The following is a 12,207-nucleotide window of genomic DNA, read 5'->3' on the forward strand; positions in this document are numbered from 1 at the left end:
TTTTTAGTATAGTTAATTTTTTTAGTTCTTGGGAGGTGAGCAGGGCTGCTAAAAAAAACCCCACACCTCAACACTGAACTCAGGAGACTGAAGTTAAATATTTGCCCATGGGTTCAAGTACAAGTGCTGCTCTGCTTATGTGTTTTGATGCTGCTATAAACATGTCACATTCAGAGCAGATACTGCTAATCCTCAGGGCTAAATGCATTTCTCTGTCTTCTTTATTTAATAACTTTCTGTCTTTTCTGTAGGCTTTATTTTTCAGTTCAAGTCCATGGGGAGACGGAGAGAGAGAAGCTGCTTCTGGTATATCAGACAAATGATCAGATAGTCAATGGACTTTTCCCTGTAAACAAAGAACTAGCAATGGAACTGACAGCTCTTTTAGCTCAGGTAATCCTTGTGCATTAATGAGTCACAGGACAGTTTTACAGATGAAAAACCTGAATAAGGAAACTGGTCTAGGATTGCTTGACAGTCAAGTGACCTCCACCTTTTACACATGATAGTACAGGAAATAGCCTGGGCTGGAATATTTGGGCTAACTGTGGGAATGCTTTACAGAGTGTGCTGCTGTTGGCACCAGTACGGATAAAATGTGCTTTACCTCCTACACAGTCATGCCCTCTTTGATCAAACATCATGTAATCATGTTCCATTTCTTCATTCACTATTCCTTACATGATTTCTGCAAGCTAATACACCAGAGTAACAGCTGTTTAATGAAAGCCTAAGACTCCTTTACTAGCCATGGTCTTGATAAGATCTGTATTATTTTTTAAAAATGAATGGCTCAAGGGAAGGTTATTGCAAAAGTTATTTGATGGTGTTACTTGATAAATCTAAACTGGGTTGTGTCAGCCAGAGATCTAGCAATCTCAGAACAGAGCGAGTATTGTATTTGACCAGTTTATATTTGATATTAATCTTTTTTTCCATGGTAAATATAAAATAAGAAGAATGAAATGATGTGCATGACTTTTACATCAGTGAAAATAATGGAAAAGCTGTTTTTCATTTTAGATTTGGTAAGACAGAGGAAAAAATAGCTTATAATGCCCAGCTAGAGAATTACTCTGGAGTAACAAAAAATTTTCTTCTTCATGGTCTCCTCCTTAGGTAGAGATTGGAGACTTTGAACGGCCTTTCTCAACTCCAGCAGGGCAAGTCACTTCCCAGTCCAAGTCCAATCAAACATTAAAGCAGGTTTTGGAGAGATTCTACCCTAAGAGATACAGGCATGGTTGTTCAGAGGAGCAGTTAAGGTGAGATGTATTTTGCAATTTATATTCTCCAAAAATCTAGGAGTGAAATGAGGAAGTTCTAAATTTTCATTAGGTCCAACTTACTGTTATGTGATATTTGCCTTGCCCCGTGTTTGAAACTAATTTTCTTACTAAATTGAGGAAGCCATTTCCTCTGTATATTTCTAATCTAAACAGAAGACCATCATTAAGCACGCACACACATTCCAGCAAAAGCTGTACAAGCTATTACAGTGTTACAAAACCCAGCGATTTTGAAATTCATATTTTTCTTACTCAGCAAATCTAAATTAAGTCTGTGCACAGACTAAAAAACTACTAAAGTACTGGACATGAGGATCTCATCTGAATGTTTGCTGTTCTAATGTTCAATCTCTGGCAGCCAGTCAAATTGGCAACATGTTAACTCAGTGGATTTGCTAGGAAGGTATCCCTTAATTTAAAACTAATAACCGGCAACTCATTTCAGTCAGCACCTACTAACATGAAGGAGAGCAGAACAGTGCAATAATTATCTGAAGTCAATGATACAACAACTTCAAAGTCCAGTAAACATTATAGAAATGTTTTCCTCACTACAGAGCTAAGAAAGTTTAAAGCTATTATTGTATGCACAAAGTAACATTATTACATACTCAGATGTTAATAGGGCTATTCAAAAGTATATGCACAAGAGATGCAATTGATTTCAAAGAACATAGTGTAAGAGATGCTAGATTAGAATAACACATGGAGGATATTTAACTAACAGTTCAAATATCTGTTGAACTGTTCAGGTAGTCCCTAAACTTACCAACTCCCAGAGCTGGAAGTCTGTGGCAGGAAAACAATCATTCTGTACCTGCCCTGTTGCTTGTATTCTTCTGCTAAGGGTGCAGTTTAACTTCATAAACTTCTAGTAAGAGTAAGCTGCAAGTGACAGATCTCCCTTTTACTACACATTCCCCCTTCCTTTTCTTGGGCTGCATCTAGTAGTCTGGTGGCTGCTGGGTGAGTCATTCCTGCAGGTCAGTGTGCTAAAAAGGTATGCTGGGGTGAAGTTTTTTCGAGGATTAGTGTTCCATGGGGTCATTTCATTGAACCAGTTCACCACAGGGCCATGAAAGAAAATAGCCAATGCAAATGCATCATGTATCAGAGGCATCCTTTTTTGTAGCAGTGCCCAGACACACTGAAAAAGGGTAGTATTAAGCCATGTCTGCTATGTCTGCCACATCTGCTGCTAGCCACAGGTAAAGATAATGCGCTAAACTGGATGGATTTTTGGAATGACAACTGGCATAACTGTTGAGTGCTGATAAAGGTAGATTGATTATCTGTACAGACACATTAAAAGCTGTCCTAGATTTTTCCCCGTTTTGCTGCAACTGCTACATCAATATTTAACCATAATGTTGCAGAAATTAGAAGATACTTAGTAATTTTCATGTGCATAAAAATATTAAATGATGTTTTGGATTTATTTAATACTGTGTAAGTGATAGTTGTTGTATTAACTTATCATTTTAACAAATGGATTTTTTTTGCTCATTAAGCTCACTATGGGTAAGCATTTAAATTCCTTTCAATAACTAAATTACATATTTCATTTCAACAGACAGCTTTGTCAGCGATTGTCTACAAGATGGATGGCTCTCCGGGGGCACAGTGCTGCAGACTGCATACGCATTTATCTCACTGTAGCCAGAAAATGGTCTTTCTTTGGTGCTAAATTGTTTGCAGCAAAGGTAAGAAACTTTACCGAGTTTGAGTGGCTGTGGGGTTTTTAATATACATATAATCTGCAAATAGTAATAACTTTTTGTTGTAAGTGAGTGTGTTATGCATGTGCTCATTGAATATCTTGTCAAATGACTAACTTAAGCCATATACTGGTGAAATGTAATTGCCATAGTACCACGCATACCATAACAGTAATTTTCCAATACACTTACTGCTTGTTTTACATTATTAATCTAGGTGGTATCTTTTCATTTACTTGTATCTTAGTTAGAGATAGGCTTTTTATTCCAGACTGTTTTTTACCTGATAACTAATAGAACATTGAAAAGGCATCATTAACTGCCTATGGAAGCTGCACCTTGTAGAATCACTACATGTTGTTAAGGGCATTTAGAGCACTCCCTTCTGTGCTGGCCTCAGAACTGTGCAACTGAGAGTTGCTCTTAAGTCTCTTAATTCTCAGTTCACTTAACAGCTATGTTAAACAGAACTGTCATGTGACTCCTTATATTTAATTAGGAGAAACCCATATATCTATATAATAGATATATCAGGACTCTGTTCTTCACATATGTAGACATATATGCTAGTGAACAAATTTTAAAACACCTAACTTTTTTTTAAACTTATTTTATGAATGAGAATATACACTTTATTGGGCTAAGCACCAGGGGAGGCTTCAAGAGTATTAGGTTATGTTTATAGTCCTGCCACTAGCTGCCTACATGGCTTTGGGCAGCTACCTCAATTCCTTTGCATCAGTTCCCTCCCACTGTAAATCTCAGTAAGATCTGTGGATGGAGAGAGCTATGTAATAGCAGAGAGTTAATAATTACTTACATATTGCCTTATTTTGAAGTAGTAATTAAAGAACGTTTCTCTTTGTAGCCTCTAGCAACACCCTCAGTTGACAAGTCCTTCATATGGCTTGCTGTACATGAAGATGGCATAAGCATCCTAGATTACAGCTCAATGGTAAGTGAAATTTCTTTTCTAATTTGGGTCAAAGTAGATTTTAATACTGAGTAAGTATATGGAGAGATTCACCAGCATCCTACATAAAAGATGGCATTCGTCTTCCACACTAAGTTATCTAATCTTTCTTTTAAAGCAAAAATTTAGTCCTTTCAAAGCGCTTTAATGTTATCATCATTACAGTAGCACTGATAATAGAAGTAAGTGATGAATTCTTTGCACAGAATTTATTTTTGTTTATCAGATGCAGTTTTTATATCTTTTAATGAAATGTTAATGTTTTAATCATTCAGATGTCAGGAGATCCATAGTTACAGTTCTTACAACAACATTAATTTTCTTTTCCTGAAGACTTCATTTTCCATTATTATTCATAATACATACACTCTGCAAAGAGCAGTTACTTTAAAAGATTGTTATTTTCATTGTATTATTTTTGTTTAATAGTAGGTAATATAACCCAGTGTTATTTAATTATGTCATTTTAGGCTCTGATTTTTCTTTGATTTGCAATAAAAGTTTTCACAGAAAACGACTCACGGTAATCAGTGTGAAAAAGCAGTGCCTGAGAAGATGCCTGCTTTAAATTGTATCTTGCAGAGAAACAGAATGGCGGGTGCTATTAGCAAGTGCTAATACTGAATATCAGAAAATTAAAATCTCAACTTTATAATTGTACTGATATAGCCTTTTCATTATGTTTCTTTGCAGTTAAAGAAATAATAAAACAAAGAACATTAGGAGAGCAAACAGCAGCTCTGTTGAGAACAAGCAAAATGAGCTTGCATCAAACTGCAGAAAGCTCTATAAGCATGATCTACACATAGGGCTACTGTGGCATTTGTGCAGAGCACTTGCCGGACAGAGCACAGTACCAGCAGGCCTTACCTGACATTCAAGAAATGCTATTTCCAGGAAATACTCTGATTTTATGTAAGAAGGATCAGGCATATGAGAAATGATGTTGCAATGAGTAGAATAAGCACTATTTCAAACTAGGGGCAAAAAGATGTTTAATAACTGAAGGACATGAAGTCAGTTATTGTACAAATATTGCCTTACAATGAATTTAAATGTAAACATCTGCAGCAAATTAATATGAGTCATAATGATAAATGAAATGCTAATCATAAACTTAAAGGCCACTAGTGTAATGTTGAACATTAAACAGTAGGAGCTGAGACATGGAAAGCAGAGGAGCATTAAAGAGCAGTTATGTTCCATCAGATATGTGGAAAAAAAGAGAACAGAATTTATTCTTTTGTGTGTATGCAAACTACATCACTGTACATAAAGAGTAAATTCCATTAGATGTCTCATACTCTGTCATTTAATTTATTTATACACTACTTCTATTTCAAATGGAATTCCTAAGATTAACTTCTCTTAAAGTCAGTCAAGACTTGTGTAAATTGAATTACACACTTGAGTTGAAACCTGCTTATAGTATCTTTGATCTAATTAATTTGCAGTAGAAACAGAGGTCAAACACAAGAGCTATCATCTGCAATGGAAATTCCTGATAGTGAAGGTCTGAATGAAGTGATTCCAAAACCCGTAAGAGGCTAGTAACAAAAAATTGTATTGAAAATACAAATATTGAAAAATACATGTGTAATTGTATTTTTAAAAGTGTTTGACATATTCTGGTTTTCCTGCATTGTTCCACTTACAGTTTTGCATCTTGTTTTTTTCCTTTTTCCTTTTTTAAGCATTTAACAGTTACATATACATATAAGAGTCTGATGACTTTTGGAGGGTATCAAGATGATTTTATGTTGGTTGTTAACAGTGCTCAGGCAAAGGACAAATCAACTGAAAAACACCTTTTTGCCATGACAAAACCAAAGGTCAGTATAATACCTGAAACAGTTTTCTGTCATCTGCTACTTTTCTGCCTTTTCTAATGGGTAATCCTTAACAGATGTGAAAGATGAAACACCTTCTTTATTCCTTGCATTCCCAGATTATTGAATTTTGCCAGATGTGAAATAATTAGTAATGTAAGAGCTAACAGTGGCAATACTGATGTGTTCCTTTGCTTTTGATATCACTATTACATTCCAGATTTTTCACAGAAGGACAAACCAGGCTACTTAGGATAGGAATTATATGTAGTACTTAAAAACTAGTCTGTTTCCTTGACCAGCACCAGTGGTAACTTTTAAGAAGGTACATTCATGTTCTGCAGTGGAGTTGTAGAATACAAGATTTGAAAGATCAGTCACTTCTTAAAAATCCTAGGATATTTCTACCTTTGGTAAAGTAACTTCGTGCTTTTTAAATGTAGATTCTCTCCTTCACTGGTAAGTCTGACTATATATTTTTAAAAAATCAATACTTCACAGCCTTTTGCTCTTAGAACAATTAATGAAACAGAGTAGAAAATTCCACACATAAATTTGGGTCAAAACACAACTCTTCATACAAATAGCATAGTAGAATGCATCTGTTCAAGTTTCCCTCAGATTGTGCTCTTATAGGCAAGGCTGTGTGGGTTGCAAATTAAAAACACCATAAGAATCTCCCAGAAGTCTTCATTCCTTTTATTTGCCCTGTGTCTTTAGTTCCCCAATCACTGGATATTTTCTAGCAAAACTGAGGGAACACATCATGAAAGCTTTTTCTAGGAGGGTCATCTTTCAGACCTCACAGTCTCTCTCAAAGTGAAAGAAGCCATCTGTTTGATCTTAAAGACTGTGGAAGGCAAGGTATTAGCATATTGATGGGAATAACATTACATTATTTGCTACAACCAATAGAAGAAAGCTCTATTAGGCATCTCCTCTGTCCCCATCATTACTTTGTTTGATAAAGTACAAGTACTTTTCCAGTTGATGGTGATTATCACATGCTAAAAAGTTAGCTGTTTTTTCAGCAGTCAAAACACATCACTGTATTTTTCAAAGACTTTTGCATGTTCCTGTTACAGATTCTTGAGATCACTCTATTGATTGCCAGCTACATTAACAACTTTCATCAGCTGAAAGGAGCTGCTCATCACCTCTCTGCTCCAGCATTACTGACACCTCAAAGTGGACAGAAACTCAAGGAAATGGGGAGTCAGCCACTTGTTGCAAACAGCAGACCAACAAAATGTCCCACTTTGTTATGAACAGATTATGTATCATTATAACATATCTTTGTTATGGGGTTTCTACACTGATTGAGAACTTCTTGATGTACAAGACAGAGCATAAGCAGGTCCATAGAGAAGATTAAAGTGGACAGGTTTGTGATCATTTCAACAGTATGTAACAGGAGTACCCCTTTAATTAAAGGCCTGGCCTGAACTGGAATGATGATGAACCATCTTAAAGCTTAAGCTTTACTGGTGGTGGCTTGTGCCTACAGACCAGAAATAAATGTGTCTGTTGATAGTGATGGAGGAAAGGTGACCTTGGGAACAATTGTATAGATTTTAGTAGTTTTCTAGATATTTACTCAGGGACCAAATTGTCTTCAACTCTTCATCTTTATTTTTCCTAAATTACACAATTTGTATAACCTTCATTTTGAAAAGGAATCTTTGTTCAAAAAAAAACCCCAGTCAAATGCAAAATATTTTCCATTTCTAGCACCATCCTTATCTGCAATACAAGCACCATGGGACTAAAAAGAACAAATTGTTTGATTTTTATAGATGTTTCTCCTTTATAAAAAAAGGCAAATCATGCAACTATTATACATTTAAAGAGTATTCTTGTGATGCACTCTAGCCTTTGTTAAACAGCTATTTTACTTGGGCAAATCTTTAGCCTTGGTCTGGTAAATTTCTAATTTATCTTTGCCCCAGCCTTTTGGAAAAATCTAAATTGAACAAGCACTGTACTGAGTATAGTTCTGTTAAACACAATCCTGTGCCTAATTTCTTCTTCAATCCATAATAATAATAATAATAATACAGATGCAAGAATGATTCACAATTCAAAACCAAGAATGACACAGAAAGTTATTGCTTGAACTGTTGTGAGTAAACTTGGAGACATATGCAACATATAAAATCCATGTATAATGTGTATAATGTATATACTTTGGTTGAAAATAATATTTTGTAAAATTTGTACTTTTTCATTTGTATCTATACATTTTATATTATAATATTAATATTCTTGCACACTGAAAACATAATGCTGCATCTGCACTATTGGATCTAGGAGAACTTTCAGTCGCCTTTTACAGCTGCAAGCCTCAATGCTATGTAGGGCCAAATATATAGAAATTACACCTGTTTTTTCGTCCAATCCTCATATTTTCATTTGCATGCAAGTAAACCCCTTATGCAGGCTCTGAAATGGGTAAGCAGCATAATCTAATAGATAATTTAGGTCCAACCCTACAGAAGGTAGTCAAATACAAATCACTGATTTACATACATTTCACAATTTCCACTTCTGCTCATGGGAATGATCATGGATCATTAACCCCTTGCTGCTGCCCTAAGCACTTTGGGGTTTTTTCTTGTTTTTTTTGGGGGGGGTTTTTGTTAACTTTTCTAATTAATTACTTTAAACTGAGTAGTTTCACAATTATGAGTTTTAATATTTGAAGATTGCAAATCTCCTTTATGACACTTAAGCATTTCAGATATATACATACTCATACTGAAATAAAAGGGATTTTCAGGTGTTTGCCCTGTGTGAAAGGTAGGGAGTATCCTCCTGAAGAATTGAAATAGATTGGAAGAAACATACAAGTTGTGAAGAGAACATGCTCTTCAAAAGTGGAAGGACAAACTAGCAAGCTGATCTGATAAATACATCTCTTCTGAAAGCTCTAAGTCCTGCCACAGCTACTTAAGTCCGTGGGATCCTAGCACCAGTTTATGAATGGTACTATGGGCCAATGCTTTGTCTTGAAAATGACAAGAAAATAACAAACATAATACATTGCAATGCAGAAAGCTTCCTTGTAGATTTCACTGTTTGGTGGTGGATTGTGGCACCACATCCTCATCTTTCAAGGCCGCAAGAGGAGGTTTACCTCTCAGTGGGTGGCCAGTCTCCTGCCATCATTAAGAAAAGCATATTGGAAGCTACAAGAGACCCTGACACTGACTGCAGCATCCTTCTATGCAGTGAAGTGATGCAGATACACAGTAAAATCTGAGTCAGGGATTAATATCCTTTTGTAATCAGCAGAATAGTTGACTTTCAGAGATTTGGGGGAGGCCAGGTCTTTGCAAATTGATACAGACACTACTGCATCAGTTATACTGAGGTTGTTGTCTAAAGCTTCTCATATACGATTAGAAACTTCAGTTTACAAATACAGAAATCTTCGTGTCATCATGAAATAACAACTGTCAATCTAGAATACTCCAACTAGTAATTCTTTACTAATTGTCCAGTTTCAAATGAATGTGGCAGATCACGTTCTATTAGAAGGCAAAAATAGTGTTCTGCTAGTAAACTTGTTCATGTAGTTTTTTTAATCTTTGTTAAATTTAGAGACGATGTGATACACAGTACAAACAGCTGATGTGCAGATTTTGAGTCTTTTTACAGTTTTCATTAACACAGCTTTACAAATAGCTGTTTTATAAATCAATAGACAACTTATTGATTATGACCTACCTGCCTGCCTTCTGGTAGATAACTCTGGATACTGCTTTGCTTTTTGGTGTTGAGCTCTTGCTATTGCAGTGTATCCCTACACCAGAAGCCATCCATGCATTAGCTTATCTTTTTTTTAGCAGCACTTTCTAGACTTTCTGCCACTAACTGCTCATTACAGGTCACCATTAGTCCCACATAGGTACATTACCAGAAATGCTGTGTTAATTTTTATGAAATAAATGCACTCAGAATCACAGTTACCATGACAACACTACATTAAACAATGAAGTTTCTTACAGCATTTTCCATTAGCAGGAGCAACGTTTCCATTGTAACTTCCTCAAGATGTTTTCTTCAAGTTAACAGAGTCAGCAAGTAAAGTCTCCTACACAAACACTTCCAAACACATCTACTTAAGTCTCAAGGGGACCTGCTCCATGTTATACTCTAGCTCCAGAACTACTTAGAGGATACCACACAACATAAGACAGCAAAGCTAAAAACTGAGGAGTCCACCAGGCAGATAATCTGTTCTGCTTTCCCCACTTGGCCCAAGCCTGTGATCCATATTTGAGCCTTAACCTTGAGTCATGTACCAAAACAACTCATACCCTGCTACAGAATCCATGACTAAAGCCCAGATAGGAATTAGACCTTTCTCACCTTAAAATCTTCAGCAGCGATGGTATGATGGGAGCTGTCACACGAGCAGCGACCTCTGGGACTGATGCAGAACTTCCCATACTCAAGGCTTGCAGAACCTAGACTGTAAAAATATTCTCAGGGTGAGATGAATGTGTTAGCACATGCAAGGATACCTCACCTCCCATCATGAACTGCAGAACATCTTTTGTGCTTGCTTTGAGCTAGTGGTCAGTATCAGCAATCAGTACAAATAGTCAATGAACTTGAGCTTGATAATTACTGAAAGATCACTGGTAACTCTCTGTATAAGCAATTTCATTGATTTAAAAATAATATTTGGAATTCAGTGTAAATTAATATATTCGCTGAACTTCACTCTGCCTTGTCAGTTTTTGTGCAGCAGTATTAGTAAGCAAACTGGTGATTTCTAAAACAAGCAAGACCTATTTAAATCAAATTTGGGTTATATTTTAATTTAAAATAGAAGCACATATTTGCCTATAAAAGACAGCTGGTGTTGGAGTTCCCTGGCAATTTTTATAGGTTTTATAACACAGTTTTTATAGGTTTTATTTTTTTTAGGTTTTCCTGAAGGAAAAAAATCATCCATGGGTAAAGGAATGCACCAGTTAAACCTTTAGGTAGAGTTTTAATAGTCCATACAGCTTAGTGTAAAACATTAGTATGAGTTAATTTTAACTAAGGTGATTAGTAACTCAGTAATAATGAATTAGGAAGAAAAGAAATCTTTTTTTCCAAGGTTCTTAGGCCAAAGGAAATGAAACCAAGTAAGGTGAAAATTAAAATACTTAGAACTCCAACTTCATTTCCAGATTGGATTTCACTAGAACTTACTAATTGTACACCCTTACACTGTGCTTCCCAGCTCAGATTTAAACTGCAGCATCTTCCAGATTTGTCACCTCTCTGCCAGTGAGTAAAACACTGTAAAAATACTTTGCTTTTTAGTCTCACACTCTTGGTTGTTGAAGTAATATATGCCTAGATCATAGTGCCAGGAGCAATTCCTACCTTTGGCAGAGGAAGAGCAGCTTTGTCCAGGATTTTTACGGCCTCTGGCTTCTGATTATAGATCAGCACTGTCTTCATATACTAAGTTGTAAGAAAGTCTGTTGAAATGAAATTGACGAAAAAATGCACTTAGAAAGGCATCAGCATGACCTGCCACAGTACAACACCAAACAATGAAGTGTCTTTCTGAATTTTAGTTAGCAAGACCATAGTTTCCAAAGGGGGTTAGCAAGTGCTTACATAAAAACCTGTGAAAATCACCATATAAAGTCTTCTGGGACTGAAACTGATTACAGCAGTCAAACTTAGAAAAACACCTTCTTTAAAGAGCAAGTATTACTTAGGGACTATAGAAGGTTTTTTTTGGGGGAAGGAAGAAAGAGCAGTTAAAATTAATTCTGAGTTAATCATTACGAATGAAGCCACTTTCCTTGTTTTGATCAAACATATAAAAGGATGGGGTTTTCTCTCTCTCTAGTCTCTGACAATGCAAAGCAGCTACTCAGCTACATGAGGTCATCTGTAATTGATGTCCTAATTTTTAGGTCATTTCTGACTTGCTGGGTTCATCTACAGTCCTGTATCCCTTTCGTATGCTGGCTCATCCCACTGTTTTACTGTGCCCTGTAAATCCTACTTTTTAATCCAACCCTCTTTGGATTCGATCTTTGACCAACAGATCTTATTAGAAATAATCTAGCCCATATCCTGTTTGTTACAGCATCTTATTTGCATTCGCAATTGTTGATTTCTATGTCTCAGTAACTACAAAATAATTGCACTTATTTTTTTATAGAGAAGTTAACTTATCAGGGCATGGGAACTATGTTAGGTCTTGTCTCACTCCCTCCACTGCTAACAAAGCCATCTTGGGGTCCGTTATCAAAAACCAAGGCTTAGGTAAAATAAACGACACCCTCCAGTTATGAAACAGTTATTAACTCCTGGCCTTCTCCACAGCTGAAGTATTTTACACCTTCAGAACAAGCTCTACGATGTAGTTACCCCAA

At 36.0% G+C, this 12,207-nt stretch overlaps 1 protein-coding gene across 1 annotated transcript in view; it reads left to right on the plus strand.

Annotated features, from left to right (window-relative positions):
• PLEKHH2 (pleckstrin homology, MyTH4 and FERM domain containing H2) overlaps positions 1-7,469 on the plus strand; it is a 55,432-nt gene extending 47,963 nt beyond the window's left edge. The window contains exons 25-30 of the mRNA XM_034061184.1: positions 252-393; positions 1,120-1,265; positions 2,863-2,992; positions 3,876-3,962; positions 5,675-5,812; positions 6,895-7,469. Of these exons, the coding sequence (XP_033917075.1) occupies positions 252-393; positions 1,120-1,265; positions 2,863-2,992; positions 3,876-3,962; positions 5,675-5,812; positions 6,895-7,077 (826 nt within the window). The 3' untranslated portion in view covers positions 7,078-7,469. The remainder of the gene's footprint in view (positions 1-251; positions 394-1,119; positions 1,266-2,862; positions 2,993-3,875; positions 3,963-5,674; positions 5,813-6,894) is intronic.
• Positions 7,470-12,207: the final 4,738 nt, after the last annotated feature.

Source organism: Melopsittacus undulatus, chromosome 3 (genome assembly GCF_012275295.1).
Source record: "Melopsittacus undulatus isolate bMelUnd1 chromosome 3, bMelUnd1.mat.Z, whole genome shotgun sequence".
Taxonomy (NCBI): domain Eukaryota; kingdom Metazoa; phylum Chordata; class Aves; order Psittaciformes; family Psittaculidae; genus Melopsittacus; species Melopsittacus undulatus.